This window comes from Bos taurus, chromosome 25, assembly GCF_002263795.3.
Source record: "Bos taurus isolate L1 Dominette 01449 registration number 42190680 breed Hereford chromosome 25, ARS-UCD2.0, whole genome shotgun sequence".
NCBI classification, from domain to species: Eukaryota; Metazoa; Chordata; class Mammalia; order Artiodactyla; family Bovidae; genus Bos; species Bos taurus.
Window position 1 is genome coordinate 3,654,381 of NC_037352.1, and position 26,135 is coordinate 3,680,515.

Sequence of the window (26,135 nt, forward strand, 5' to 3'; positions counted from 1 at the left end):
TTATATAACAATTGTCTAAAATAGAAATGAACTTAAATATTTATTTTAATAGGAGTTTATTACCTGTTCTATATATTGAGAATCTGGGAAAGTGTTACCCAAAAAAGAATTAAGTGGTGGGGACACTTTCCAGGAACTGACCAAGCCCACCCACCTTCACAAGTCAGATGAGGGGTGGGGGCCCAGCTGCCTGCCTGCCCCAGCAGCCTGCAGACCTGACGCCTCATCCCCGGTGGCTCTGTCCTGCTCAAGGCAGCGAGGGCACCTCCCCCCAGGGTTGATGACCCCGAGTTCTGGCTGGCAAGGGTCTCTAGGTTGCAGACCCCATGGGCAAGCGCATGGTGTGGAGACAGGTGACATTATCAGTAAGGAAGCCTGACGGCGCAGTCATGGCTGGGCTCTGGTGGGTTTAACCAGGGACTGAGACACCAGCATTGTCCCTGGGTAGTGGGTTCAGCAGAAGCACTGAGACCCTGAGGTCTTGACCCCCTGCCTTCCAACTACCTGCAGGCCCCCCACCCTCTTTCCCTCACAAAAGAAGGAAGCCAGGCAAGAGAGCAGAGGCCTCGGGTGGGGGAGTGAAAGGGCCAATTTAATAAGGAACTATCAACTGAGACTGGCCACGGTTCACAGTGACAGGAGGCCATGCAGTGACTGTGCAAGACCAGGAGGGGGCGGCAGGATACAGCGGTCCATGGGAGCAAGTTCACAGACAAACCCTTCAGGAAACAGTGTGTGCTCAGGCCCAGGGCAGGGCTGGTGGCCACCGGGACACCTCTGCCACTTGTGGCTGCTCCTTCCTTGTCCCAAGCCTGTCCCAGTCCAGCGCCACGGCTGCTCCTGCTGCAGCGCCTGCTGATGGAGCAAGAGCAGTGACGGCGAACCAGCCAGGCTGCAGGGCCCTGTGGGCACCGGGAGGAGGGCCCGTGGAGAGTGCACCACACAGCCCAGAGTGCCTGCAAGGAATCCCCGCTCTGTCATCTCTGGTCCCACCTGGGACACTCCAGGCAGAGGCTGTGCCCACACCCTGCAAGGGCACGGTATAGCCAGATGGCCTGGCTCCTGGGCATTCCTTCTGGCCCCAGCAAAGGCTGGGATTCACGGGGTGTGGCTGAAAGGGAGCTGGGCAGGGGCCATGGAGAATCGCTTCTTGGCAAGCTAGGGTCCAGTCCCTCACTCCGTAGCCTGCAGGTGTGCTGACCTCCATTTACCCCAGGTAATTCCTGGGCACAGTTAAGAATTCCTGAGTTCTGAGGGCCAGAGTCATTGCTTCTGACCATCGTGCCTGCCTCTAGCATCCACAAACTCAGGCCTGCCTGGGTCCATCCGCCATTCTCAGCCCAACAGATCAGAAATGACAGTGGCTATGGGCTCGGCCCCACTGCAGGCCCCGGTCTGGGGAACCAGCCACGGCTCTGGCTACTTTTGGTCCCAGGGAGACTCTGGACCAAACCTGTACCTGGTACAGAAATGGAGAAGAGACCCCAGCAGGGAGGACCACATGAGGAGACCACTCCCTCTTGTCTTCTTGATCACAAATGCCTAGCACGGCAGCAGCACGCAAGCTCAGCGCCATCCCCCACCACTCACTGGCCCTTGGCCTGAAATCCAACAGAATTTTTGCCACCAGAGTCAGATGCTCAGGGAAGGGCAAGGCGAAGAGGACAAGACTGCCAGGGGACGGACTAGTGGAACGGCTTCCAACCCCCAGTGGGAGCAGGGAGGTGAGCCACTGAGTGCGGGGGGCGAAGCATGGGGGGCCAGACGGACAGCGGGGAGTCCAGGCCCAGCCCGTCAGCACAGGCGCTTGTACGTGTAGATGTAGGCCTTGCAGCTGGGGCACGTGTGTGTCACATCCTTGAAGTCGTTGATGAGGCAGGGGATCAGGCAGCAGCCCAGGTCACACCTGCATCAGGAGAGACGGGGGCCTGAAGATCAGGGGCCGAGAGTCCGGCCCCTGCAGGGCAGCAGACGTGGGCATGGCGCCACCCCGCGGGTGCCTGCACCACCTACCCCATGAAGCAGCAGAAGAAGCCCAGCACGAAGTTCATCAGGCCAATCTCATAGGAGATCTTGGTGGTGATGGCCTGCTGGCAGTGAGGGCACACGGTCTGCACGGGCGCACCCTCGAAGATCTCTCCCTGCAGCACGGTCACGGTGGTGGCAGCCCCTGAGGGGACCAGGACCGTGGCCGTGTGGCCCCCAGGGCCAGCGTAGGGCCCTGGCGGGTAGGGCCCCGGTGGGTAGTAGCCCATGGGTGGATGGGGACCCGGAGGAGGGTAGAAACCTGGAAACAGAAGACGGAGCAAAGGCGGGTCACTGGCGGGCTGGGGCGCTGGCCCCACGGGAAAGGTGAACATAAATCCCCGAGCCTCCAGCACCCCAGGACACAGGCTTGGGGCCCAGGCAACCATTGTCCTTCTCCCAGCCTTTCCTGGTCTCTGTCCCAGAGCACACAGAAGCTCCCTGTACCGTGCTCTTGGGCACCTTCCCGTGTCTGCTGTCCACCTGCACGGTCGGCCCTCTGCCCTTATGTTAAACACCCACACAGACTGCCGGCTGGCAGCAGAGGCTGGCCCAGCTGCCTACGCGGGGTGCTGGGCTGGGCTGGTTCCTTTCCGTCTTACCTGAAGGCATGTAGGTGCCGTCTGCGTTCACGTGTGGGGGGATGAAGCCGGGCTGGGGCATCGGGTGACCAGGCGGCTCATAGGGTGGGGGGCCAATGTCTGCAGGGGGCAGCGACATGCCCGGTGGGGGCTGCATCACAGCTGGGGAAGTGCGGCCTGGATGGGGCGGGGGGCGGGGGAGGAAGCGCAGAGGCTTAGTTGTTGGAGGGGCGCGGCTCCAGGTGCAGCTCCCAGCAGCTGTGAAGGGCATGGGACCCTACCTGGCGTGGGCGGAGCGCCACTTTTCTCCTCCAGAAGCGGGGCTGTGGGACCCCCAGGATAAGGAGGGGGCGGATCATTTGACATCTTCGCTGCTTCTCCTGGGCCTGGAGGTGAAACCAGGGTGCAGGCTGTGCTCCCAGCTAACCCCGCCCCCCCCACCCCCACAGGGCCTTCCGTGGCTCCTCCCATGGGCGTCCCTTGCTCTTGGCCTCAGGTCACCTTCGCTTGTCTCCCCACACAGGTGTCATCGCTTGGTATGGGCCAGGGCCAAACCTTTGGGAGCACAGCCTCGGCTGCCCCCAGGCCCTGGAGATGCCCCACCACTGCCAAGGTAACCCAACCCAGAGCCACCATCCTGCAACCTCCAGGAACTCCAGCCTCAGGGGTCACCCACACTTCTGTGTGGGAGCCAAGGGCAGGGGGGTGGCCTGGTGAAGGGGGTGGAACCCAGCAGCTCGGGAACCTCATCTAGGGTGTCTCAAGGGCAGTCCGACTGGGTCCTCTCCACCCCTCCCCCTGAGGGGGCACCAGGCTGACCTTCGCACCAGGGCCTGCCCGTGGAGGGTCGGGAGATGCTTTACCTCTGATCTCAGGTACTCAGAAGAGACAGGCAGGTGAGGCTCCTTCCACCGCTGGCCTGGGCGAACACGCAGAGTTCTGGGAGCTATTTTAGGGGGAGACCCACAGGCAGTGCCCTCAGCACCAGGGCAAAGCTGGCCCTGGGCACCTGGCCCCACGCAGCCACGGTGCCATCCTGTGTCCCTACCCACACCCAAGCTCCCCCTCCCCTCCCCACAGCTGCTGTCCCCCAGGACCACGGCCGGTCCTCCATCCTCTCCCCACCAGCCCAGAGCAGCCCCCACACGTCCACATGCCCTGCGGGAATCAATCAAAACTGAGGGCATCTCCCCACAGAGTTGCATTCTGTCTCCTTTAGTAAGACACTTCCTTCAACTCTCTTCAACAGCATGAAAGCCCCTAAATTAGTAGCATTTTAAAGTGAGAATTATTTGTTTTTAACTGAAATAATGTGAACTAGGAAAAAGAGCTACAGGAATAGGGGGTCCCCAACAATCCTGTAGCGCGGGCGGCTGCGATGGCGCACAAGCGTGGCCAAGAGGAGCTACCCTATGTCCGAGGCCAGGACAGAAGCCGGGAAGACCCCATGCCGGAGGGGCGGCGGCCAAGAGTGCTAGGCTGTGACAGCGCAGGAACGGCCGAAAGGAGCTACCCCACGTCTGAGGTCAGGGGCAGCGGCCGGGAGGAGCTACCCCCGGCCCGAGGCCTGGGGCGGCGGCTGAGAGTAGCAACTCCACGTCCAAGGAGCGGTGGCTGTGCGGGCGCAGGAGGGCCTAGAGGAGCTACTCCACGTTCAAGGTCAGGAGGGGCGGCGGTGAGGAGATACCCCTCGTCCAAGCTAAGGAGCAGTGGCTGCGCTTGCTGGAGCAGCCGTGAAGATAGCCCACGTCCAAGGTAAGAGAAACCCAAGTAAGATGGTAGATGTTGCAAGAGGGCATCAGAGGACAGACACACTGAAACCATAATCACAGAAAACTAGGCAATCTAATCACACTAGGACCACAGCCTTGTCTAACTCAATGAAACTAAGCCATGCCTGTGGGGCAACCCAAGATGGGCGGGTCATGGTGGAGAGGTCTGACAGAATGTGGTCCACTGGAGAAGGGAATGGCAAACCACTTCAGTATTCTTGCCTTGAGAACCCCATGAACAGTATGAAAAGGCAAAATGATAGGATACTGAAAGAGGAACTCCCCAGGTTGGTAGGTGCCCAATACGCTACTGGAGATCAGTGGAGAAATAACTCCAGAAAAAATGAAGGGATGGAGCCAGAGTAAAAACAATACCCAGTTGTGGATGTGACTGGTGATAGAAGCAAGGTCCGATGCTGTAAAGAGCAATATTGCATAGGAACCTGGAATGTCAGATCCATGAATCAAGGCAAATTGGAAGTGGTCAAACAGGAGATGGCAAGAGTGAACGTCGACATTCTAGGAATCAGTGAACTAAAATGGACTGAAGTGGGTGAATTTCACTCAGATGACCATTATATCTACTACTGTGGGCAGGAATCACTTAGAAGAAATGGAGTAGCCATCATGGTCAACAAAAGAGTCCGAAATGGAGTACTTGGATGCAGTCTCAAAACGACAGCATGATCTCTGTTCGTTTCCAAGGCAAACCATTCAATATCACAGTAATCCAAGTCTATGCCCCAACCAATAACCTGAAGAAGCTGAACAGTTCTATGAAGACCTACAAGACCTTCTAGAACTAACACCCAAAAAAGATGTCCTTTTCATTATAGGGGACTGGAATGCAAAAGTAGGAAGTCAAGAAACACCTGGAGTAACAGGCAAATTTGGCCTTGGAATACGGAATGAAGCAGAGCAAAGACTAATAGAGTTTTGCCAAGAAAATGCACTGGTCATAGCAAACACCGTCTTCCAACAACACAAGAGAAGACTCTACACATGGACATCAGCAGATGGTCAACACCGAAATCCGACTGATTATATTCTTTGCAGCCAAAGATGAAGAAGCTCTATACAGTCAGCAAAAACAAGACTGGGAGCTGACTGTGGCTCAGCTCATGAGCTCCTTATTGCCAAATTCAGACTTAAATTGAAGAAAGTAGGGAAAACCACTAGATCATTCAGGTATGACCTATATCAAATCCCTTATGATTATACAGTGGAAGTGAGAAATAGATTTAAGGGACTAGATCTGATAGAGTGCCTGATGAACTATGGACGGAGGTTCGTGACATTATACAGGAGACAGGGATCAAGACCATCCCCATGGAAAAGAAATGCAAAAAAGGCCTCTGAGGAGGCCTTACAAATAGCTGTGAAAAGAAGAGAAGCGAAAAGCAGAGGAGAAAAGGAAAGATACAAGCATCTGAATGCAGAGTTCCAAAGAATACCAAGAAGAGATAAGAAAGCCTTCCTCAGCGATCTATTTGCAAAGAAATAGAGGAAAACAACAGAATGGGAAAGACTAGAGATCTCTTCAAGAAAATTAGAGATACCAAGGGAACATTTCATGCAAAGATGGGCTCGATAAAGGACAGAAATGGTATGGACCTAACAGAAGCAGAAGATATTAAGAAGAGCTGGTAAGAATACACAGAACTGTACAAAAAAGATCTTCACGACCAAGATAATCACGATGGTGTATCACTCACCTAGAGCCAGACATTCTGGAATTTGAAGTCAAGTGGGCCTTAGAAAGCGTCACTACGAACAAAGCTAGTGGAGGTGATGGAATTCCAGTTGAGCTATTTCAAAGCCTAAAAAATGATGCTGTGAAAGTGCTGCACTCAATACGCCAGCACATTTGGAAAACTCAGCAGTGGCCACAGGACTGGAAAAGGTCAGTTTTCATTTCAATCCCAAAGAAAGGCAATGCCAAAGAATGCTCAAACTACCACACAATTGCACTCATCTCACACGCTAGTAAAGTAATGCTCAAAATTCTCCAAGCCAGGCTTCAACAGTATGTGAACCGTGAACTTCCAGATGTTCAAGCTGGTTTTAGAAAAGGCAGTGGAACCAGAAATCAAATTTCCAACATTCTCTGGATCATCAAAAAAGCAATAGAGTTCCAGAAAAACACCTATTTCTGCATTATTGACTATGCCAAAGTCTTTGACTGTGTGGATCATAATAAACTGTGGAAAATTCTGAAAGAGATGGGAATACCAGACCACCTGACCTGCCTCTTGAGAAACCTATATGCAGGTCAGGAAGCAACAGTTAGAACTGGACATGGAACAACAGACTGGTTCCAAATAGGAAAAGGAGTACATCAAGGCTGTATATTGTCACCCTGTTTATTTAACTTATATGCAGAGTACATCATGAGAATTGCTGGGCTGGAAGAAGCACAAGCTGGAATCAAGACTGCTGGGAGAAATATCAATAACCTCAGATATGCAGATGACACCACCCTTATGGCAGGAAGTGAAGAGGAACTAAAAAGCCTCTTGATGAAAGTGAAAGTGGAGAGTGAAAAAGTTGGCTTAAAGCTCAACATTCAGAAAACGAAGATCATGGCATCCAGTCCCATCACTTCATGGGAAATAGATGGGGAAACAGTGTTAGACTTTATTTTTTGGGGCTCCAAAATCACTGCAGATGGTGACTGCAGCCATGAAATCAAAAGACGCTTACTCCTTGGAAGGAAGGTTATGACCAACCTAGATAGCATATTCAAAAGCATAGACATTACTTTGCCAATAAAGGTCCGTCTAGTCAAGGCTATGGTTTTTCCTGTGGTCACGTATGGATGTGAGACTTGGACTGTGAAGAAGGCTGAGCGCCGAAGAACTGATGCTATGAACTGTGGTATTGGAGAATACTCTTGTGAGTCCCTTGGACTGCAAGAGATCCAACCAGTCCATTCTGAAGGAGATCAGCCCTGGGATTTCTTTGGAAGGACTGATGCTAAAGCTGAAACTCCAGTACTTTGGCCACCTCATGCGAAGAGTTGACTCACTGGAAAAGACTCTGATGCTGGGAGGGATTGGGAGCAGGAGGAGAAGGGGACGACAGAGGATGAGATGGCTGGATGGCATCACCAACTCGATGGATTTGAGTTTGAGTGAACTCTGGGAGATGGTGATGGCCAAGGAGGCCTGGTGTGCTGTGATTCATGGGGTTGCAGATTCGGACACGACTGAGCGACTAAACTGAACTGAACTGAACAATCCTCCTGAAGGACGAGCCTGGAGTCAGTCAGTTTAAATATTAAATGTAACAAACCAGTGGCAGGGCCAGAAGGACTGAGTCCAAGCAACAAGAGTGAAAAAAGATAAAATCAATTTCATCAAAATATAAGACTTGTACTTCTAAGGACACTATCAAGAAAGTGGGAAGACAGCCCACACAATGTAGGAAAATTCTTTCAAATCAAATATCTTAGGGATCTGCACCATTTAGAATACATAAAGAACTTTTCTAACTCATTAACAGAAAAGATGACTCAGTTTTTTTAAATGGGCCAAAGGATGGGAACAGACATTTCTCCAAAGATAAACAAATGCTCAACAAGCACATGAAAAGAACCTGAACATTCTGAGTCAACAGGTGACTGCAAATCAAAACTACAAGGTACCTTTTCCTACCTACTGGAACGGCTAAGATGAACAGGGCAACAGTGAGTATCACGCAGAGAAGCTGGAACCTCTCCCCGCCCCACTGCTGGTGTAGCTGCTCTGGAAAATAGTCTGGCAGTTCTTCAAGAATTACCCAGCAGTTCCGCTCCTAGGTATATACCCCAAGGAACTGAAAACTCATGTCCACACAAAAACCTGTGCAAGAATGTTCATAGCAGAATTACTCATAATAGCCAAAAAGTGTAAACAACTCAAGTGTCCATCACCTGATGAGTGGATAAACAGACTGGCCGTATCTATACAGTGGAATATTATTCAGCCATGAAAAGGGATTAAGTATGGACACAGCTATAACCTAGATGACCCTTGAAAACGTGATGCTCAGTAACAGAAGCCAGACACAAAGGACCATGTATTGTATGATTCCGTATATGAGGTAAATCCAGATAATCCACAGAGGCGGAAACCAGATTAGTGGTTTCCAGGGGTTTGGGGGGTTGGCCTATGGCCAGTATAGAATTCCTTTTGGGACGCTGTAGATGTTGTAAAACTGGAATGATGGTTGCATGATTCTGTGACTAAACTAAAAACCACTGAATTGCACACTTTAAAATTTCTCAGCTGAGGCATGATCTTAATTCTCTGACCAGGGATTGAACCTGTTCCCCCTTGTACTTGGAACACAGAGTTTTAACCACTGGACCGCCAGGGAAGTCCCTGAATTGCACACTTTAAATGGGGAAATCATATGGTATGCAGATTATTATACGTCAATAAACTTATTAAACTGAAGGAAAACACAACTGCCCAAGCTTATCATCCTAATGCAGCCAGTCTCGGCATGTCCCTGCCAGTCTGCACAGGCAGCCAGGTTTTTATATAGTTTCTGCTGTGACAAAGTTAAATCCTTTTAACACTGTGTCACATATATTTCCTCTATCCTCTAAGACTCCATGATCATAGAGTTTAGTATTTCCAAAAAGGGGCCCATCCCTGTTTACTTGACCAATCCCTATTAAATCATTTAGAAGGCTCCTTGTTACTGTCATGAAACAATGCAACACCTTTGACTAACGCTCTTTCCCTTTCTTGGATTATTTCCTTGGCCTAAACACACCAGAAGTGAGATTATTAGGTCAAAAAATATAGACATTTTATACCTTCTGTGAAGGATGATGCTGACTTACAGCGCACACTTTGAGTACCGTTAATCACTGATTTGTAATGTTAAGATGACACTTGGTTTTGTTGGTCTCCTGCATCAGTAAGAGGGAAGACACCGCCCCCGGAGTCGCCCAACACCGAACCTGGGGCAGGCGCTGCCACGGGGCACCGGTTCCCCCCAGGCCCTGCCGCTCCTGTCTCCTCTCCCCTCCACATCCACCCTGCAGCTGCCTTTCGAAGCCATAGCGGAGCCTGGGAGGCAGGCCCCTCTGTACCTATGACCAACACAGCCTAGCACAGAATATTTCAGTCACCCTAAAGTGAGATTCCCCAGTGGCTCAGCGAGTAAAGAATCTGCCTGTGATGCTGGGGACTCAGGTTTACCCATGAGTCAAGAAGATCCCCTGGAGAAGGATATGGTAGCCTGCTCCAGTATTCTTGTCTGGGAAATACCACAGACAGAAGAGCTTGGCAGGCTACAGCACATGCGGTCCAAAAGAGCTGGACACGACTAAGCACACGCACACACACAGTGGGGTGAAGCCCATCTCCATGTCTGCCTGTCTTTGGACCCATTTCCTGCTACAGTCTCATCTCGCCTTCCCCAGAACAGCAGGTGCTGGGGGCCTCTGGGGTGGGACACAGGGCCAGGCACTTTCTGCAGAGCCCGGTCTCCCCACGCCCCTGCGTGGAGTTAAAAGTACAAGACTTCTGGCCCCGGGAGGCAGCCCTGGCATCCTGCTCTGCTCCCAGCTCCTCCTGGTTCACTGCAGAGCACGCGGCTGTTGAGCCAGGGCCAGGGCCCGGCCAACTGGCAGCAGCCAGAGGCAGCCCGGGGTCTCCCAGAGGAAGCCGGGAGGGCCTGGGCCCGAGCCAGCAGGATGTGCTCCTCCCTGGCTCCATCCCCTGGTAGAAACTCCATTTGGTAGTCTGAGCCGTCAGGACACGCACCCTGTGTATGGGGAGGGTGCCTACCCTGCCTCCGGGGTCCCCACCCCACACAGGACCTGCTGAGGGAACACCAACAGCGTCTTCTGGAGGAAGGCTGGGAGGGCAGCGTGGGGCTGAGCCCCATCAGCACACACACGCAGGTTCCTGGAGGACGAGGAAGGGCGTGGGGCGAGACAGAGACAAGCAGGAGGATGGCAGCGGCCAGACGGAGGATGTTCTGACATCAGCTCCGCCAGGGTCGGCTACAGCAGCCGTCCTCAAGGTTTTTGGTCTCAGGACCCCTTAACCCTCAATTATTAAGGACACCAAAATGACTTTGTTTTTGTAGGTTATACCTATCAATACTTAGCTACTAGAAACCAAAAATAAGGAACTGTTAAAAGTATTTGTTCATTAAAAAAATTAACTCATAGCATGTTAACAAAAATTTTAAGTAACTACTTTCCAAAACAAGATTTAATAAGAAGACTAGCATCGTTTTACATTTCCACAAACCCTTTACAAGTCTGGCTTAACATCATTAAAAAGTCTACAAATAACAAATACTGGAGAGGATGTGAAGAAAAGGGAACCCTCCTACACTGCTAGTGGGAATGTAGATTGGAGCAGCCACTGCGGAACAGTATGCAGGCTCCTCAAAAAGTGAAAAATAAAGTTGCTAAATGATCCAGCAATCCAACTCCTAGGCATATATCTGGACAAAACTCTAATTCAAAAAGATACATGCTCCCCCACGTTCACAGCAGCATTATTCACAACAGTCAAGACGTGGAAAAAGCCTAAATGTCCATCGACAGACGGATGGACAAGATGTGGTGCATATGCACAGTGGAATACTACTCAGCCATAAAAAAAGAATGAAGTGATGCAATTTGCAGCAACATGGACAGACTGAGATGATCACCCTAAATGAAGGAAGTGAGAAAGATAAACATCATATGGTATCACTTATATGTGGAATCTAAGTGAAACTCGCTCAGTCATGTCCGACTCTTTGTGACCCTATGGGCTATGCAGTCCATGGAGTTCTCCAGGCCAGAATACTGGAGTGGGTTGCCTTTCTCTTCTCCAGGGGATCTTCCCAACCCAGGGATCGAACCCAGGTCCCCCGCACTGCAGGTGGATTCTTTACATGCTGAGCCACCCGGGAATCTAAAACATGACACAAAGGAACTTACCTGTGAAACACAAGCAGACTTACAGACAGAACAGACTTGTGGGTGCCCAGTGGGGCGGGGGGAGGGGCAGGGAGGACTGAGAGTTCGGGATCAGCAGATGCAGATGCTACAGAAGGATAAACAACGAGGGCCTACTGGACTGCACAGGAACTGTACTCAGTAGCCTGTGATGAACCAGGGAAGAATATGAAAAATAATGAATATGTATGTGTAACTGAATCACTGCTGTACAGCAGAAACTGACACAGTGTTATAAATTAACTATACTTCTATAAAATAAAAAAGTCTGGCTTAAGAGAGGACAGCTGGATGCCTGTATCTGCTTCTCCATCCAATCTGTTGTGATGTTTTGGATGAAGTATGAGAAAAGCCAGCCTCCTACAGTAAGCAGCTGGAAGGGAGAGAGGGACTGAATAGTCTTTTCAGCTTATTGTGGACATTCTTCAACACCACACCCAAACTTGACAGTTAAATATGGAATACGAATCTTTCACAACAAAATTTTCCCTGTTACACTGAAAAAAATCACCGGGCTACCTGGTATTTGGAATGGCTCTTTTACACACGGCTGGTTTTATAACAGCATGCCTGGGTCATTTGGAAAATTCTGGCCCACATTTATGAGCCTGATTATTATGTAGATCTGGCAATGTCAAGGCATCTCATTATGTGATATGCCCCTCTCAAAAAAAAAAAAAATCACATTGTTAGTATCACCACCAATCCCATCAGAAAAGTCTTTACTACTGGGATGTTGTCAAGCTCACAGCAGCAAAAAGTTTTCCAAGATTTTAACATTTTCACTTGAAAGCTCAAATTTTATCACTGGCAACAAATACAAAAACAAAAGGTCAGTTATTTTCCTTGAAGGCTCACTTTGTCGGCTGAATCCCCAAGTCCGAATAACTATAGTCTGTGTGTCAGCTGTTATTTTAAGTAAACGTGGAGCTCCATGAAAACACCAGCTGAGTAGCTGGGCTCACAGCTCCAACAGCTGCACCGTGCTTCCTGAGGGACCCAGCATGCTGCACGCGCCTCCTCTCATTTCACCACACAAAACATTAACAACGTGCACCCAAGGGTCCAGCTAATACACTCAGTCATTTTTACTGCTTTTTCTTCAGTGAAGCCTGCAGGAACAAAGCCACAACAATCACTGGTGCAGCGGGTACCACACCTTGAGCTAAGTCCCACGGCTGCTGCACCACCCCTTCGAATGCCAACATGATGGAAACAGGCAGAATAACTAATAACCTCCGAGTGTCCTTATAAACACAGTTCTGACCTTCAGCCCCTGGAAGATCTCAGGAAGCCTCCAGGCGACTGCAAGTCACTCTTCAAGAGCTGCTGGACGAGAGGAGCCCCAAGCTGGTAAGGGGGTAGGTACCTGCAGGCAGAGCAGGTCAGGGCTCCACAGCCAGAGGGACCGAGAGGGCACTGTCCCAGGGGGCCTCCAAGCGGGCTGCTGTCACTCCAGGGATGTGCCTGCGGCCACACGCGCCAGACTAGTTCAGACCCAGCTCTCCCACTCTGCAACTGTGTGACCTCACTAAGCCTGTTTCCTCATCTGTAATCACATCTACCACTCAGGGCTGGAGCAAGTTTTATAATAAAGAGCGTGTTCGAACTGCCCAGAGCAGTAGCTTGCGGCCTCGCTCACGAGAACACTGAATAAATGGCCCCGGTTATCGGGGTTGATTATTATGAACAACATCCAACAGGAAGGAAAACAACACAGGCACTGCCGCCTCTGCCACAGCAGCCTCTGGTCCCCCAGGATCTCGGGGACCGGTGACCCAGTCCAGCCTGAGAGCCCGGCCTGCAAAGGTCACTGAGGCCCTGCAAGTGGAGGCCGACCTGGGGGCCCCTGAGACACCTTCTGGAAAGGAAGACAGCCCAGCAGTCCTCCTGAAGGGTCAGCTCTCTTTCCCAGCATTTGCCCTGGCACTCCACGGCTGCAGTGCCCAGGGAAGGGTACTGGGCCTGGACCCTGGCATCCACCTGGGGCCCTGGAGGCAGCAGCTGCAGGGCCGAGTTTCCCAGAGCTGGGCCGGCCTGCCTGCTGCTCCAGGAGCTCACCCCTCAGCTCCCGCAGCCACAGCACCATGATGCCAGCTGGCCCCAGGGGGCTCCTCTGTCCCCAGGAGGCAGGTTCTAGGCAGCTGGCCAGAAGGGCTTGGGGCTTTGCCGGGAAAACAGAAAGGCAGCCTTTCGCCTTGTCTTCAGCTCCTGTCTGCTGAACCAAGGAGGCGCCCACTGCTCTGTGAAGGGTGGGGGGTCCCAGGGTCCACCAGAGGACGGAAGCACTCAGGCCCTTTGAGCATGCAGACCTTCCTGGAGGCCTGACACCCACCGTCCACACCCCCCACCCTCTTGGAGGCATCCCTCTGCCTGAGGGCTGCTTACCAGGGATGGCCACTGGCTCCCTGGGCAGCGCCACGTAACCCTCCTGTTCTCGCAAGTCCCCAGGGGCGGGCTGGAGGACAGTCTGTGTGATGGCCACTTAACAGAAGCCCCTGGAACGGATGGTCCTTCTTTTGGGAATAACCAGAGGTCTGTTGGTGCTGACTGCTGTGTAGCACCTACTTCGTGCTGGGCACAGGCTGGGTGGTGGCAGGGAGTGAGAGGCTTGGTCCTGCCTTCCAGAAGCTCACAACTGAGTTGGGGAGACCAGAGTCAAAGACACACCCCAAACCCCAACCCCAAGGACACAGCGAGACCAGTGGTGGATAAGAAAGTATGCCGTGAAAGTACAGGCGGACCAGACCTGTTCCGGGGGTCAGGGGACATCTCTCCAAGCGAGCCGGGCAGGGGGAGGAGGTGGGGTCAATGCAGGCTGAGGGGGAGGGCAGGGACAGTGGCAGGACAGAGTCACAGGCCTCAGGAAGGAGGCTGTGCCCGGGATGGGCGGCCAGACAGCAGCCTGGAGCCATCGAGTCTCAGGGCGGCCTCAGAGGCACAGGGCCCGGGGCTGCCCTGCTGCGCTCAGACCTGGGAGCCCCTGGAGGACCAGGGCAGCAGTACCTGTGTGAAGATGCTCTCAGCCTGTCTAACAACAGGTGCCCATGTGACTCGGTTCTGGCCACTGAGTCACACAGGCGACAGACATTCTTGGAAGGTGCTGAAAGGGAGCTGCCTCACCTGGAGATGGACCCCATGTCCTCGGGCCCTCCTCCTGCCCGCCGCCAGGAGGCTGAAGGCTACAGCCCCGTAGACACGCTGACCACGAGACGACCTCGGGAATGGAAGCCGTTCTGAGGGCAGCTGAAGGCGCCCGGGCCCCGGATGACCATGGAGACACCCTCCCGGCACTGACCACCTCCCCTACCCTGCAGTGAGAAACAAGCTCACTTGTTTTCACCAGTTATTTTGGGTTTCTGAGTAAATGCAGCCAGACCCAACCTCAGTAAGGAAGGCAAACAGTGAAGCTGGTTTACAGCAATTCTCAACCCACAGCAGCCAGAATCTACTGATTCTGATTGGTACATTTCCAGCTGATTATTTTAACAAGGAAGGAAAACAAGTACTATTAACAATAAACAGTGCTCCCTGGGCCTGAGGCTTTGTAAACAAGAGGCCCCTCCCTAAAAAGCTCCCGCGACTTCCAGAGGCCTTGGCTTCCTCTAGCCCACACTGCCTTACTGAGCAGGCCCCGGGCCACCAAGTTCAGCACTGGTGGGACTGGAAATCCTGAACTCTGCCCCTTTTCCACTGTCCTTCCTGATAGAGGCAGGAGCCCAGACAGCATCACTGGTGGCTGCGAACCATTTCTTCATCTTTATACTTGAACATGGGTGTATCTGATGCCTTGGGAATTCTAAACACTTCAAAACAGGCTAAAGACACAGAAAGGACCAGAAAGCAGATGTGGTTTTCCCATCTGGCTGCTCTCCTCTCACCAGCCCCACACACTCCTCTGGGATGAATATCACAGCTCCATGGAGCTGATACATCAGCCTAAGCCAATGGCCCCAAATACCACAGCCTGGGCCCTTCCCCGGGGAGGCTGGAGCCCTGATGGCACAGGTCAACCTGAAAGTGCAGACGCCTCGCCTGCTAGTGCCCAGGTGTCTGGCCACCCGATACTTCAGAGTCTGTCTTCCCATCTGTGAAATGGCAGCAGCCGCCCCAGACCCACAGGGTTGTGTCAGTGAGGTCGTGATGAGAAGAGCAGGCAGCACTGTGTTCCACAAACACAAACAATGATTTGCATACATACAAACAGCTGTATTTATGGAGCCTCAGCAGAGCGTGGGAAAGGAAGTATACAATGAAACAGAAAAGAGAATATGCTGGTTGCTCTTCATCAGAAGGAAAATCAAACAGCCGACAGGACTCCAAGAATCATCTGGGCTAAAAAAGCTGTAAGACTTCTAGGAACCGTCACGATGACGACAATAACGAGCACACGGTGTCCGTCACGCGGAAGCTGGCTGGAGCTGAGGCAAACCAGTCTGAGCCCCCGGGACAGAGGTACGGGCACCTGGGCCACAGCAGATCAGGCGGGTGCACATAGCTTTTCCGGAGGACAACCCCACTGCCTGTACCTTCTCCCACATTCAGTCCATCTCAAGGCACCTGTCCTCGAGGCACACGCACGGATGGGCTGTGCCCCACTCATGCGCTGGAGTCTCTACTTCAGTTTTGTAGGAATTTGGTAACACCGCTCAGTTCCGTGCCAAGCCCGTTCCCAGTGCTCTAGTAAAACCGGGGGGATCCAGACCATGAAGCTGGGACACGAAGACCACCCAGGGTAGTTCCAGGTGGCACTGGTGGTAAAGAATCCGCCTGCCAAGGGACTTCCCTGGTGGCCCAGGGGTTAAGACTGCGCTCCCAATGTAGGTGACACGAGTTCAATCCATGGTCGGGGAACTAAGATCCCACATGGTACACAGTGAGGCCAAGCACCCGCCTGCCAACGCAGCAGACGTAAGAGATGTGCATTTGATCCTGGGTGGGGAAGATCCCCTGGAGGAGGGCATGGCAACCCACTCAGTATTCCTGACTGCAGAATCCCAACAGTCAGAGGAGCCTGGAGGGCTACAGGTAGTTCCAGCCTTGGATACCCCTCCTGGAGAGCCAGCAGGAGGTCACCTGGGAGAGGGGGTGGGTGAGAAAATCCCAAAAGACAGATGCATGAGCAAACTGAGACGGGGCTTGCCCAAGACACAAGCTGGAGAGAGCTCCTCCTGCCCCTGAGCCCCCTACCCCCCACCCCGGCAGGACCAGGCTCAGGAGCTCAGTTTCTGCTTCTACCGCTGGCACAGAGGAAGAAGTACAGACAGGAGGGAACAAGGAGCCAGGGCCAAAAACAGATGCAGCTGCAACCACGACTGAATAAACAGGACAGCCACACCTGCTGGATAGGCAGGGCTCGGTAACCAGAAGGCGGACTAATTTTAGAAATGCGATGAGTCTGAAGAACCAACGCTTAGGCAATCAGAGTGGAACCCTGAAAAGACGAAGTCCTTGCCTCTGCCTTTGTTGAGCTGACACGAAATGGAAGGCAGCTCTGTGCCCCACTATACCACCACGGTGAGTTGACGCAAAATGGACAGCCTTGCAGTTGACTCTATTTTAATTGGTTATCTCAGATCAAGACACACCAGCCCAATCCAGGAAAAAGGTTCTAGGCCCTGAAGTGCAGCCCAGCCACATGGCCACTACAAGGTCTCCCGGCTGTAAGACCTATTTTGGACACAGATGCCTGCTGGCCTCACCAGCCTAAGTGAGGAGTCGGCCTGCCGCCAGGCCTTGCCCAGGTCCCCCCATTCCGTCAGGGAGGAGTGGATCTCTATACTCCCGAGAGAAGGCTTTGCCTTTCTGCCCTCATGAGCTCTAAGGTCCTATATGCACCCCTCGGGAGTGTCTCTGTGTCACGCAAGTCCCTGTGTTGCAGACAGTCTCACTTCTCACACTAGACACCGCCGGGAGGAGAACGTCTGCCTCGGTCAGTCCAGCATGGCACGCTTCTAGAGGTCACCTGGATGGAGTCAGTGAAAAGAAAAAAGCCCAAAGCCAGCAGACTAGTAATTATTCCCGGGGTGGGACCTCACCGTTCCAACGGTAAACAGCCTTTGAAAGGGCATGCGGTAAGAAGCTGTGTACAGGCTGGCACACAGCAGTCCAGGGGCACACTCTCCGGAGGAAACGTCCCTACATGCAGCAAGGGGCGCCCACACGCCCGGCATTGACGATCCCCAGGGGCTGGTGTCCAGGACAAGGACACGATGTCCGCAGAGGTGAAGGGGAGAGTGGGAAAAGCACTCTGGGAAATGTGAGTGGGGAGCAAATATAACCAGAATTTGAAATTACACTCCATGAAATAGTACAAGGAAGCTTAACTACACTCCTGTCACTCTAAATGGACATCTGACCTGAAGAGTTGACCCAAGCCGTTTGGAACAGAATTATTTTGGATCTCCTCTTTGAGGAAGTGGGAACTCATGTTATATCTGGGGTTGCCTTATTTTTAGCCATGTGTGTATTCATGCATCTAGAGGTCACCTTTCAGGCCGGAAGTGTCTCTAGGGATCACCAAGTCCAAGGTGTCAACTGACATACATCTGGTCTTCAGACATTACTAAGAGCCCACAAAGGGAGGCCTGGACTACTCATCAGGCTCTTTTCTAAGCCCTGAAGAGGAGGAAACAGCTGTCCACAAACTAGTGGGGGAGGGGCCATAAAACACAGAAACTGGTAAAATACATTAGTAGGTCGGCTGGTGAGGCCTGCCACGGTGGAAGGATAAGCAGGGAAGGGAGGGCTTTTCTGAGGCGAATCTTCAAAAAGACAGGACTGAGTTGAGGAGAGAGCCTCCCCCAGGGCTGGCCCTCATAGCTCAGCTAGTAAAGAATCTGCCTGCCATGTGGGAGACCTGGGTTTGATCCCGGGGTTGGGAAGATCCCCTGGAGGAGGGCATGGCAATCCACCCCAGTATACTTGCCTGAAGAATCCCATGGACAGATGAGCCTGGTGGGCTACAGTCCACGGGGTTGCAAAGAGTCAGACACGAATGAGAGACCAAGCACCAGAGCGGTTCCACCCAGAAGACTGGAACGTGCCCATACACCCATGCAAGGGGAGTGAGGTGGAGGGGTCCCTGCACTGTCTAGGATGCTAACGTGGGTCCCTGAGTCCTGAACCCTACAGTGCTTGGCCCCCACCTCCAGTAGACACAGGTTCTGTTTGGCCAGTGTGACTGGGACCACAGAGAAATGGGTCCCAGTGTGGCCCCCACGCTCTCCAGGAGGGGCAGGTAGACAGACGATCTGAGCTTAGAAACCAAGGCCTGCCCCAAGTGCCAGAGCTGAGAAGTGGTCATGTGAACAACACGGAATTCCTCTGGTTCTGGGATTCAGTTCAGTTCAGTTCAGTTCAGTCACTCAGTCGTGTCCGACTCTTTGCGACCCCATGAATCACAGCATGCCAGGCCTCCCTGTCCATCACCAACTCCCGGAGTTCACTCAGACTCACGTCCATTGAGTCAGTGATGCCATCCAGCCATCTCATCCTCTGTCGTCCCCTTCTCCTCCTGCCCCCAATCCCTCCCAGCATCAGAGTCTTTTCCAATGAGTCAACTCTTCGCATGAGGTGGCCAAAGTACTGGACTTTCAGCTTTAGCATCATTCCTTCCAAAGAAATCCCAGGGCTGATCTCCTTCAGAATGGACTGGTTGGATCTCCCTGCAGTCCAAGGGACTCTCAAGAGTCTTCTCCAACACCACAGTTCATAGCATCAATTCTTCGGCGCTCAGCTTTCTTCACAGTCCAACTCTCACGTCCATACATGACCACTGGAAAAACCATAGCCTTGACTAGATGGACCTTTGTTGGCAAAGTAATGTCTATGCTTTTCAATATGCTATCTAGGTTGGTCATAACTTTTCTTCTGGGATTAGCCAACTGTATTCGGCAGAGCCATTACTACCCAAGTTTGTTTGTTTATTCTTTCTTTCAAGTGACCACCTGCTTGAAAAGACTTAAGATTCTTTACTCTTTAATTCAGCCAACACTTCACAGGCCTCTCCATGGAGGCCACTCACTGCCCTGGTCCCTGCCCTCAGGGAGCTGCAGACGAACGCAAGGCTCACACTTGAGAAAAACTTACAAAAGATACTCGGCAAAACCCAAGGAGACCTGTGATGGCAGGTGCTCCGGGTGAGAGAAGGGTCGGTCTGTGGGTAGGGGCCCTGGGAAGTCTTCGAGGACCGGGTGAGCCCTAAGTAGGCCCTGCAAAGAAGTGGGCTGGGGTTCCAGGACTGGAACTAAGAATCACTAAGAGGAAAGAACTGTGGTCAAGGGCCCAGCTGCCCCAGGCAGGCCGGCAGCTCCTGGAAGGCTGGGGTAGTGCCGAGGGTCAGTCTCTCCACAGCCCCAGGCAGTACATCAAGTATCAGCTGACAAAGTGATACACCAGGCGTGAGCTCTGCCCGCAGCCCGTGGGCCCTGCTTCAGGGAGCAGCACCCCAGGCCTCAAGATGGATGTCTGGGAGGTGTCCCAGAGCCGTCTCTGCCCCTAAACCCTGATCTGTAGGCAAGCCAAGTGAACATCATGGTTCAAAGAGCTCTCAGATCTTATCTGCTTGTCAAGGTTTAAGGTCAAGGTTCAAAGGGAAAAGTCTGGACTTGGCTGTGTGTTCCAGATCTCTTTACCACACTACACTCCAGACACCCCTGACTGTAGCTTACTCTTGCAAACAAACCAAACCCTGCCCCCACCAAAGACCCATCCCTCTGCCTCCAAACCCTCTTTCCAGAAAATTGAGCCTCTCCTGTACCTCCCTGCGGAGGGATCCCCTGTCCCTCACTCTTGGGGCCCCGCTGGAGAGTACCTCATTGCCCGAGGGTGCAGCTCGGCCCCTAGCAGAGTGGTGCTGAACAAGCAAGTCAGTGAGGGAAGGCTTCCCACCAGCCTAACCCACCCCACAGGGCCAGAGCACAGCCTCCGGTGAGAAGGCCCGCACTGGCTCTCTAATGAGTGTGTCAAATATCCAGACAAGAAAAGAAATGCTTTTCTTGAGTCACAGTCAGGTCCACGGAGCCATCTTCACAGGGGAGCCCCCATTTCCCTTCAGGCCTGCCGTCTCAGGACTGCTGGGTTTGGGACCCTGCTCTGCCATTACATGCCAACCCTGGCAAGTCACTTGGTCCTCTGCCTGCGTCCTCGGCCAGGGGACACAGAGGTGATCGAGCTAGGTCTGCAGCCCTGGCGCTGAGTATGATGACCACACACGGATGAGGGCTCGACCAGGTGGGCACAGGGCGCATACAAAGCACACACTGCAGACGGAACCTCCCTCCTGCTGCCTCCCCAGCCAGCAAGGCTGCTGCTCTTACTGTTAACTTGAACTGTGACAACCATCTCACTTCTTCCTGAAGTGGTAACAGGCTGGGATTCTCCTCAAACCCCACCCAGGGCAACTCTTCCACCCTTCCCTACCTACTTCCACTTTCCCTGGCCTGTTTTCTCCTTGAAGGAAAGACACAGACAACAAAGCAGATTTGAGTTTGGACTGAATCAAAACTTACTGGACATGTCAACTACAAATTGGCACTTACCAAGAGCACTGCCAACGAGGGAACAACAAAAGCGTTTGCCATCTGCCTCTACTGAGACTGAACCCCATGCTGTTACGGCTGCTGACCTTCAACAACCCCTGAGGGAGTTCAGGGCGGAGTGAGGCATTCTGTGCTCCAGGGAATCTGATGGGACAGCTCTTTAGATAGTTGCTTATCTTCTGAAACAGACTTTATGACCTCAATCCTTGCATCTCCTCATATCTAGAGAAGCATTAAATCCTTACATGGTGACATCAGATCCTATGACTAACAAAAAACCTTTTGTAAATTGAGTACTTCATGGTGTTGAACTCCCCCTTCACCAAAACCGTATATATTGACTTTCCCCCACTGCTTTGGAGCAGTCTCTCAGAGCTATCTGAGATGCTGCCTCCCGGGCTTCAGTCCTCATTTTGCCCCAAATAAAACTTAACTCACAACTCTCAAGTTGTACATCTTTGTTTTCAGTCGACAGACACAACATGGACCCAGCACGTTCACAGCTTTTCCTGGCCCCTCATGACACCTCCTTGGGGGTAAGAATGGATGGTCTGGACCACCCAGAGGACAGACCACATGAGAGCTCATAACACCCACAGATCGGGAGCACCAGAAAAAGTGATGAGACACATTTTCTGGAAAAATGAATCTCTGGAAAGGCAGATGCTTTGTTGCACAGCTTGGAAGTGACAGAAGGACCTCTAGTGTGGGCTATGGAGTCCAGGCAGTGCTGGTCCCAGGACCCCAGCGTTGTCACCGGAGACAGATGACCCAGAGAAGGAGAGGGAGTAGGCCCACAGGCTCAGAAGCTGATGGATCCTGCATCTCCTCGCGTGGGTGGCCCTCCCAGGGAGAGAGGCTCTGCCTACCAGAGGTCCCTGGCCAGGTGCCCCCTGCCCTCTGCAGCACTAAGTTGCACCACAGCCTCTATCACCTTCAGGGGAGATGTGTCTTGGAGGATACAGTCTATGCAGGGAGGAGGAAACCGCAGGCCTTTGTGGGATCCTAGAAACAGGCCCATTTCCATGCTGTGCACTCCACTTCCAAGTCTCTTTGTGGGGGCAAAATAAGCCTCGCGCCACCACTGCCAACCTGGCTCTCTTCCTCTCTCCTCCCCACTGAGGGCCACTGTCCTTTGCGGTGCTCCCATGGCATGCTGGCTGCTCACTGGCACAGCTGCCTCCCTCCTCATGAGGGCAGAGACATCAAAATACGATGCCATGACTTTAACTGGCACACCTCCCTGTGTCCTATAGGAGTAAAACTATGTCTGTGCCCTTTCAGTAGTGTTTCTGAGAGTGGAGATGAATTTTCCCAGGCCCTGTCTCTTCTCTCCCCTTCAGATCACTGAAGAGAGAGGGTTAGGGTTGGTGTCTATGGCTGTGGAATAAAGTACCTGGGCCCAAGGGACTCAGAGCTTAACTGGGCTATGCAGCCCTGTGCCCCTCAAGCATTAGGAAACACACCAAACCAGCAGGTTCAAACAGAGCAAGAAAGCAGGAATGGCTTCCAAGCTGACCACCTGCATCAGTTCCTAACAACTGTATCTGAGGGACAACCTGGCCATAAGGACACCTTCCATTAGCTCCCCTTCAAAACAGTTCTGTTTCCTGAAGTAGCATTCGCACAGTTTATGCGTTCGCCCTTAGGGTGATTCTAGAACCACAACTGCCTGCTGTTTTTTTCAAATCTTTGCAAGAGCACATATGAAGTCCTGTCCTGGTTCCAGAGGCCCATCCAGAGTCCTCGGGTCCTCAGGGATGGGAAACAGAAAGACTTCCAAGTATTCGGACAGTTAAAAAACAAAGGGAAGAATTTTACGACTACTGAATGCTATGCATGTTTAACCATCTGGGAGGGAAACAGACAGATAACCTCAATTCACCCTGATGTGGCGGGATGGTTAGAATGGTGATAAAGTATAATACAATACTGGACATTTCTAGATGGTGTTCTATGGGCAGTCACTGTAAAATTTTTTCAACTTTCCTGTACATTTGGAATTTTTCAGTATTAAACGTCTGCCAAGGCAGAGCTGGTGGGTCTCTCCCCATCCAACTCTTATCTTAGATCAGCCCTGAGGAAAGGAACAAAGCAGTAGAATCGAGGTCACACTTGCCAGGCACTGCCCTGCTCAGCAGCCCACAGGAAACACACAAAACTTGTGAAGACACTATCCTCAAGGTCCTCCACCCTCCTCACTCTAAGACAAAGGTTCTCAACCCCAGAGGAGCCCGAGAATTATCTGGGGAACTTATTAAGTAGAGTCCTGGGGCACATCTCATAACTGCTATATCTGAACCTCTGGGGGTGGGTCCCCCTAATCAGCCTTTTGAACAAGGGCCCCAGTGACTGACGCAGAGGACTTTAGGCCCACAATGGAGAAACTTACAGCCCCTTGCTCCTTACCTGACACCTGTTGAAAGGATACCTGGGAATATTTATAAGAAAGCAAAAACATGCCTACCCTTGAGTCAAGGGTCCAAACCCGGACTCGCATGATGCTGTGAGTTCAACTACAACAAGGTCTTCAATGGCATGAGGCTGGGCCCAAAGCCAGGCCAGGTCACTGCCTCCACCCCCCGGCCCTAGCACCAGCATGTGTGGCCGAAAGCGGGCACAGAGATTTACAGATGTAAGCGGGCGGGGGAGGGCGGGGGAGGCAGAGACGCGCGAGGCCCGGCGGGCCTGCCAAGGTCACCACGGAGCCCAGCAGAGGCTTCTTTGTCACCGAGACCCTCCGCTCGAGCCCCCTCCTTGAGGGAACAGCCCCTGCAGAAAACTGGGGGTGGTACTTCCCCAAGCTTGCCTGCAAGGATGTGGGAGGCATGATGGCGGGACCCCAGTGTCGGGCCGGCAGCCCCTGGTGCACCAAGCCCGCCGCCCGTCCGGGCCTGGCTAAGGTGTCACCGCAGCCCCGCGGGTGGCCGGCCAGCCTAACAACGGTACGACATCAAAACCCCAAAGCCGCTCTGGATCGCATCGGCGTCCTGGGAGGAGGCTACTGGCCTGGGAGGAGGCTACTGGCCCGCTGCGCCGCCCCCGGGGTTCCTTTACCTGGACAAGCCGGCCGGCCCAGGCCGGAAGAACGCAGAGATAGCCCTGGTCCAGGCTGTCTGTCTCGGAGGACAAGACCCTCAGCTCCGCGGGGCTTTGCACGCACAACGCACCCCCCCCCTACTTCCAACCAAAGGCCTCTGGGACATGTAGTCCGTTCCAGGCCCTTGAGACGCGCTATGCGGGCCAGCGGGGACCACGGTGCCCGGCGTGCACCGCGCGGGTGCCGCGGGAGGGGGCGGAGAGGGGGCTTCGCGGCCGGAGGTCGTCCCTCTCCCTGCGAGGGCCGCGAGCGCCCAGCCCTGCTCCCGAGGGACTCCACGGGAAGCCGTCTAGAATGGTCGGGGCGACTCACCGTCGCCGCGGCACCGGCGGCAGCCGCAATACCAAGAGCGACCACCTCCGCAGCTCGCAGTCGGGCGTCTGTCAGAAGGAGGCGGGTAGGCTTTGGAGCAGGGCCGAGGCCCGAGGCGTCACGGCGAGGGGCGGGGCCGTGAGGTCAGCTCGGGGGCGTGGCCGCACGGCCGCACGTGACTATCCCTGCGGGCCTCAGGCGAGCGCTAGCGTTTCGGCCCAGGCGAGGCACATAACGGGACCTAGGGGTTGTCAGATGAGGTGACTTTGTCAGGTGAGGTGACTGGAAAATCACGGGAGGTTTACCTCCCGGTGCACCAGTCCCCGCCCCTACACTACCCCCCCTACTCCCGTATCTGCCAGAGCAAAACGCACCTCCTGCCTTTCCAGGCACGTTTGTTCCTTTATTCCAAAAGTATTTATTGTGTAGGCAATGGGCGTTATGTGGACAAACCCGGGTGGGAACGGTGGTGGTTGCGTGATATGGAGATTCGAAGCAGAGCTTCGACAACACTCCGTCTTCTCCTTTCAGCTCTCATACCGTTAAGTGTTTTGTTATTGTTCAGCGTGTTAGTAGGCATTTTTTTAATTATTATTATTTTTTTTTTTTTTGGTGGCCCTGTGAGGCGCGTGGGATGTTAGTTCCCTGACCAGGGATCCAACTGGTGCCCCTGCATTGGAAGCGTGGAGTCCCAACCACTGGACCACCAGGGAAGTTATGCTGCTGCTGCTGCTAAGTCGGTTCAGTCATGTCGGACTCTGTGCGACCCCATAGACGGCAGCCCACCAGGCTCTGCTGTCCCTGGGATTCTCCAGGCAAGAACACTGGAGTGGGTTGCCATTTCCTTCTCCAATGCATGAAAGTGAAAAGTGAAAGTGAAGTCACTCAGTCATAACCCGACTCTTAGCGACCCCATGGACTGCAGCCTACCAGGCTTCTCCGTCCATGGGACCCTCCAGGCAAGAGTACTGGAGTGGGTTGCCATTGACTTCTCCAGGGAAGTTCTAGAGGGCATATTTAATGCCATATTCACATTTTTATGCTTTTGATTGGTTCTGCTGTTTAAAATGGCCCCCGAGCACTGGTGCATTCAGTTTTTCTGAGTACCAGAAGATCTTACACAAAAAATACTTACGTTAGGTCAGCTGTGCAGACATGAGTTATAGTGTTGTTGGACTTGAGTTCAATGTTATTGAGTGAAATATATATTAAAGTATTTTTAAACAGAAATACTCAAAACATGGTTATGTGTTAATTAGTTGATGCAAATATTATGACAAATAGCTGACAGGTATCTTACCCTGCATTTCCCTGGGAGCAGTGGTTCAGTACAATAAGTCCCCTACATACAAACAAGTTCCATTCTGAGAATGAGTTTGTAAGTCCAATTTTTTCCTTAAGTCCAACAAAGTTAGCCTAGGTACCCAACTGACACGATTGGCTATATAATACTGTACTCTAATAGGTTTATAATACTTTCATACAAATAATAGATGAAAAACACAAAACACATTTTTAATCTTACAGGATAAGTAGTTTGAAAAGCACTGTGAAAGTGAAGTCGCTCAGTCGTGTCCGACTCTTTGTGACCTCATGGGCTGTAGCCCACCAGGCTCCTCCATCCATGGGATTCTCCAGGCAAGAATACTGGAGTGGGTTGCCATTTCCTTCTCCAGGGGATCTGCCTGACCCAGGGATCTGCCCGACCTAGGGATCGCACCCAGGTCTCCCGCATTGCGGGCAGACGCTTTAACCTCTGAGCCACCAGGGAAGCACTATAGTATACTATTTAACACTGGCATACAGGGGCCGGCATCGAGTGAACAGGCAAGAAGAGTTACTGAC

The 26,135-nt window shown here is 52.8% G+C and overlaps 2 protein-coding genes across 3 annotated transcripts in view; one reads left to right on the top strand and one right to left on the bottom strand.

The window, feature by feature from the left end:
- Nucleotides 1–39: 39 nt before the first annotated feature.
- Nucleotides 40–24,358, bottom strand: CDIP1 (cell death inducing p53 target 1). Of its 2 annotated transcripts, none has more exons than XM_005224420.4 (6): nucleotides 24,291–24,358; nucleotides 3,470–3,552; nucleotides 2,888–2,992; nucleotides 2,628–2,783; nucleotides 2,014–2,287; nucleotides 40–1,906 (listed from the first exon to the last, which is right to left on the bottom strand). In XM_005224420.4, the coding sequence occupies exons 3-6, from the start codon at nucleotides 2,970–2,972 to the stop codon at nucleotides 1,795–1,797; spliced, it is 627 nt and encodes a 208-aa protein (XP_005224477.1). In that variant the 5' UTR covers nucleotides 2,973–2,992; nucleotides 3,470–3,552; nucleotides 24,291–24,358; the 3' UTR covers nucleotides 40–1,794.
- The window catches only part of C25H16orf96 (chromosome 25 C16orf96 homolog), a 59,541-nt gene continuing 57,693 nt past the window's right edge, over nucleotides 24,288–26,135 (top strand). The window contains exon 1 of the mRNA XM_059881680.1: nucleotides 24,288–24,375. The gene's annotated coding sequence lies outside the window, so the exon portion shown is untranslated. The remainder of the gene's footprint in view (nucleotides 24,376–26,135) is intronic.

What these genes read in the sequence shown, in the direction of transcription:
- CDIP1 (XM_005224420.4), bottom strand. Translation starts at nt 2,972, where the DNA reads ATGTCAAATGATCCGCCCCCTCCTTATCCTGGGGGTCCCACAGCCCCG. An exon ending in CGGCACCTACATGCCTTCAG is followed by an intron (nt 2,288 to 2,627) that starts GTAAGACGGAAA and finishes TTCTGTTTCCAG; the next exon opens with GTTTCTACCCTCCTCCGGGT. An exon ending in TTCTTCTGCTGCTTCATGGG is followed by an intron (nt 1,907 to 2,013) that starts GTAGGTGGTGCA and finishes CTCCTGATGCAG; the next exon opens with GTGTGACCTGGGCTGCTGCC.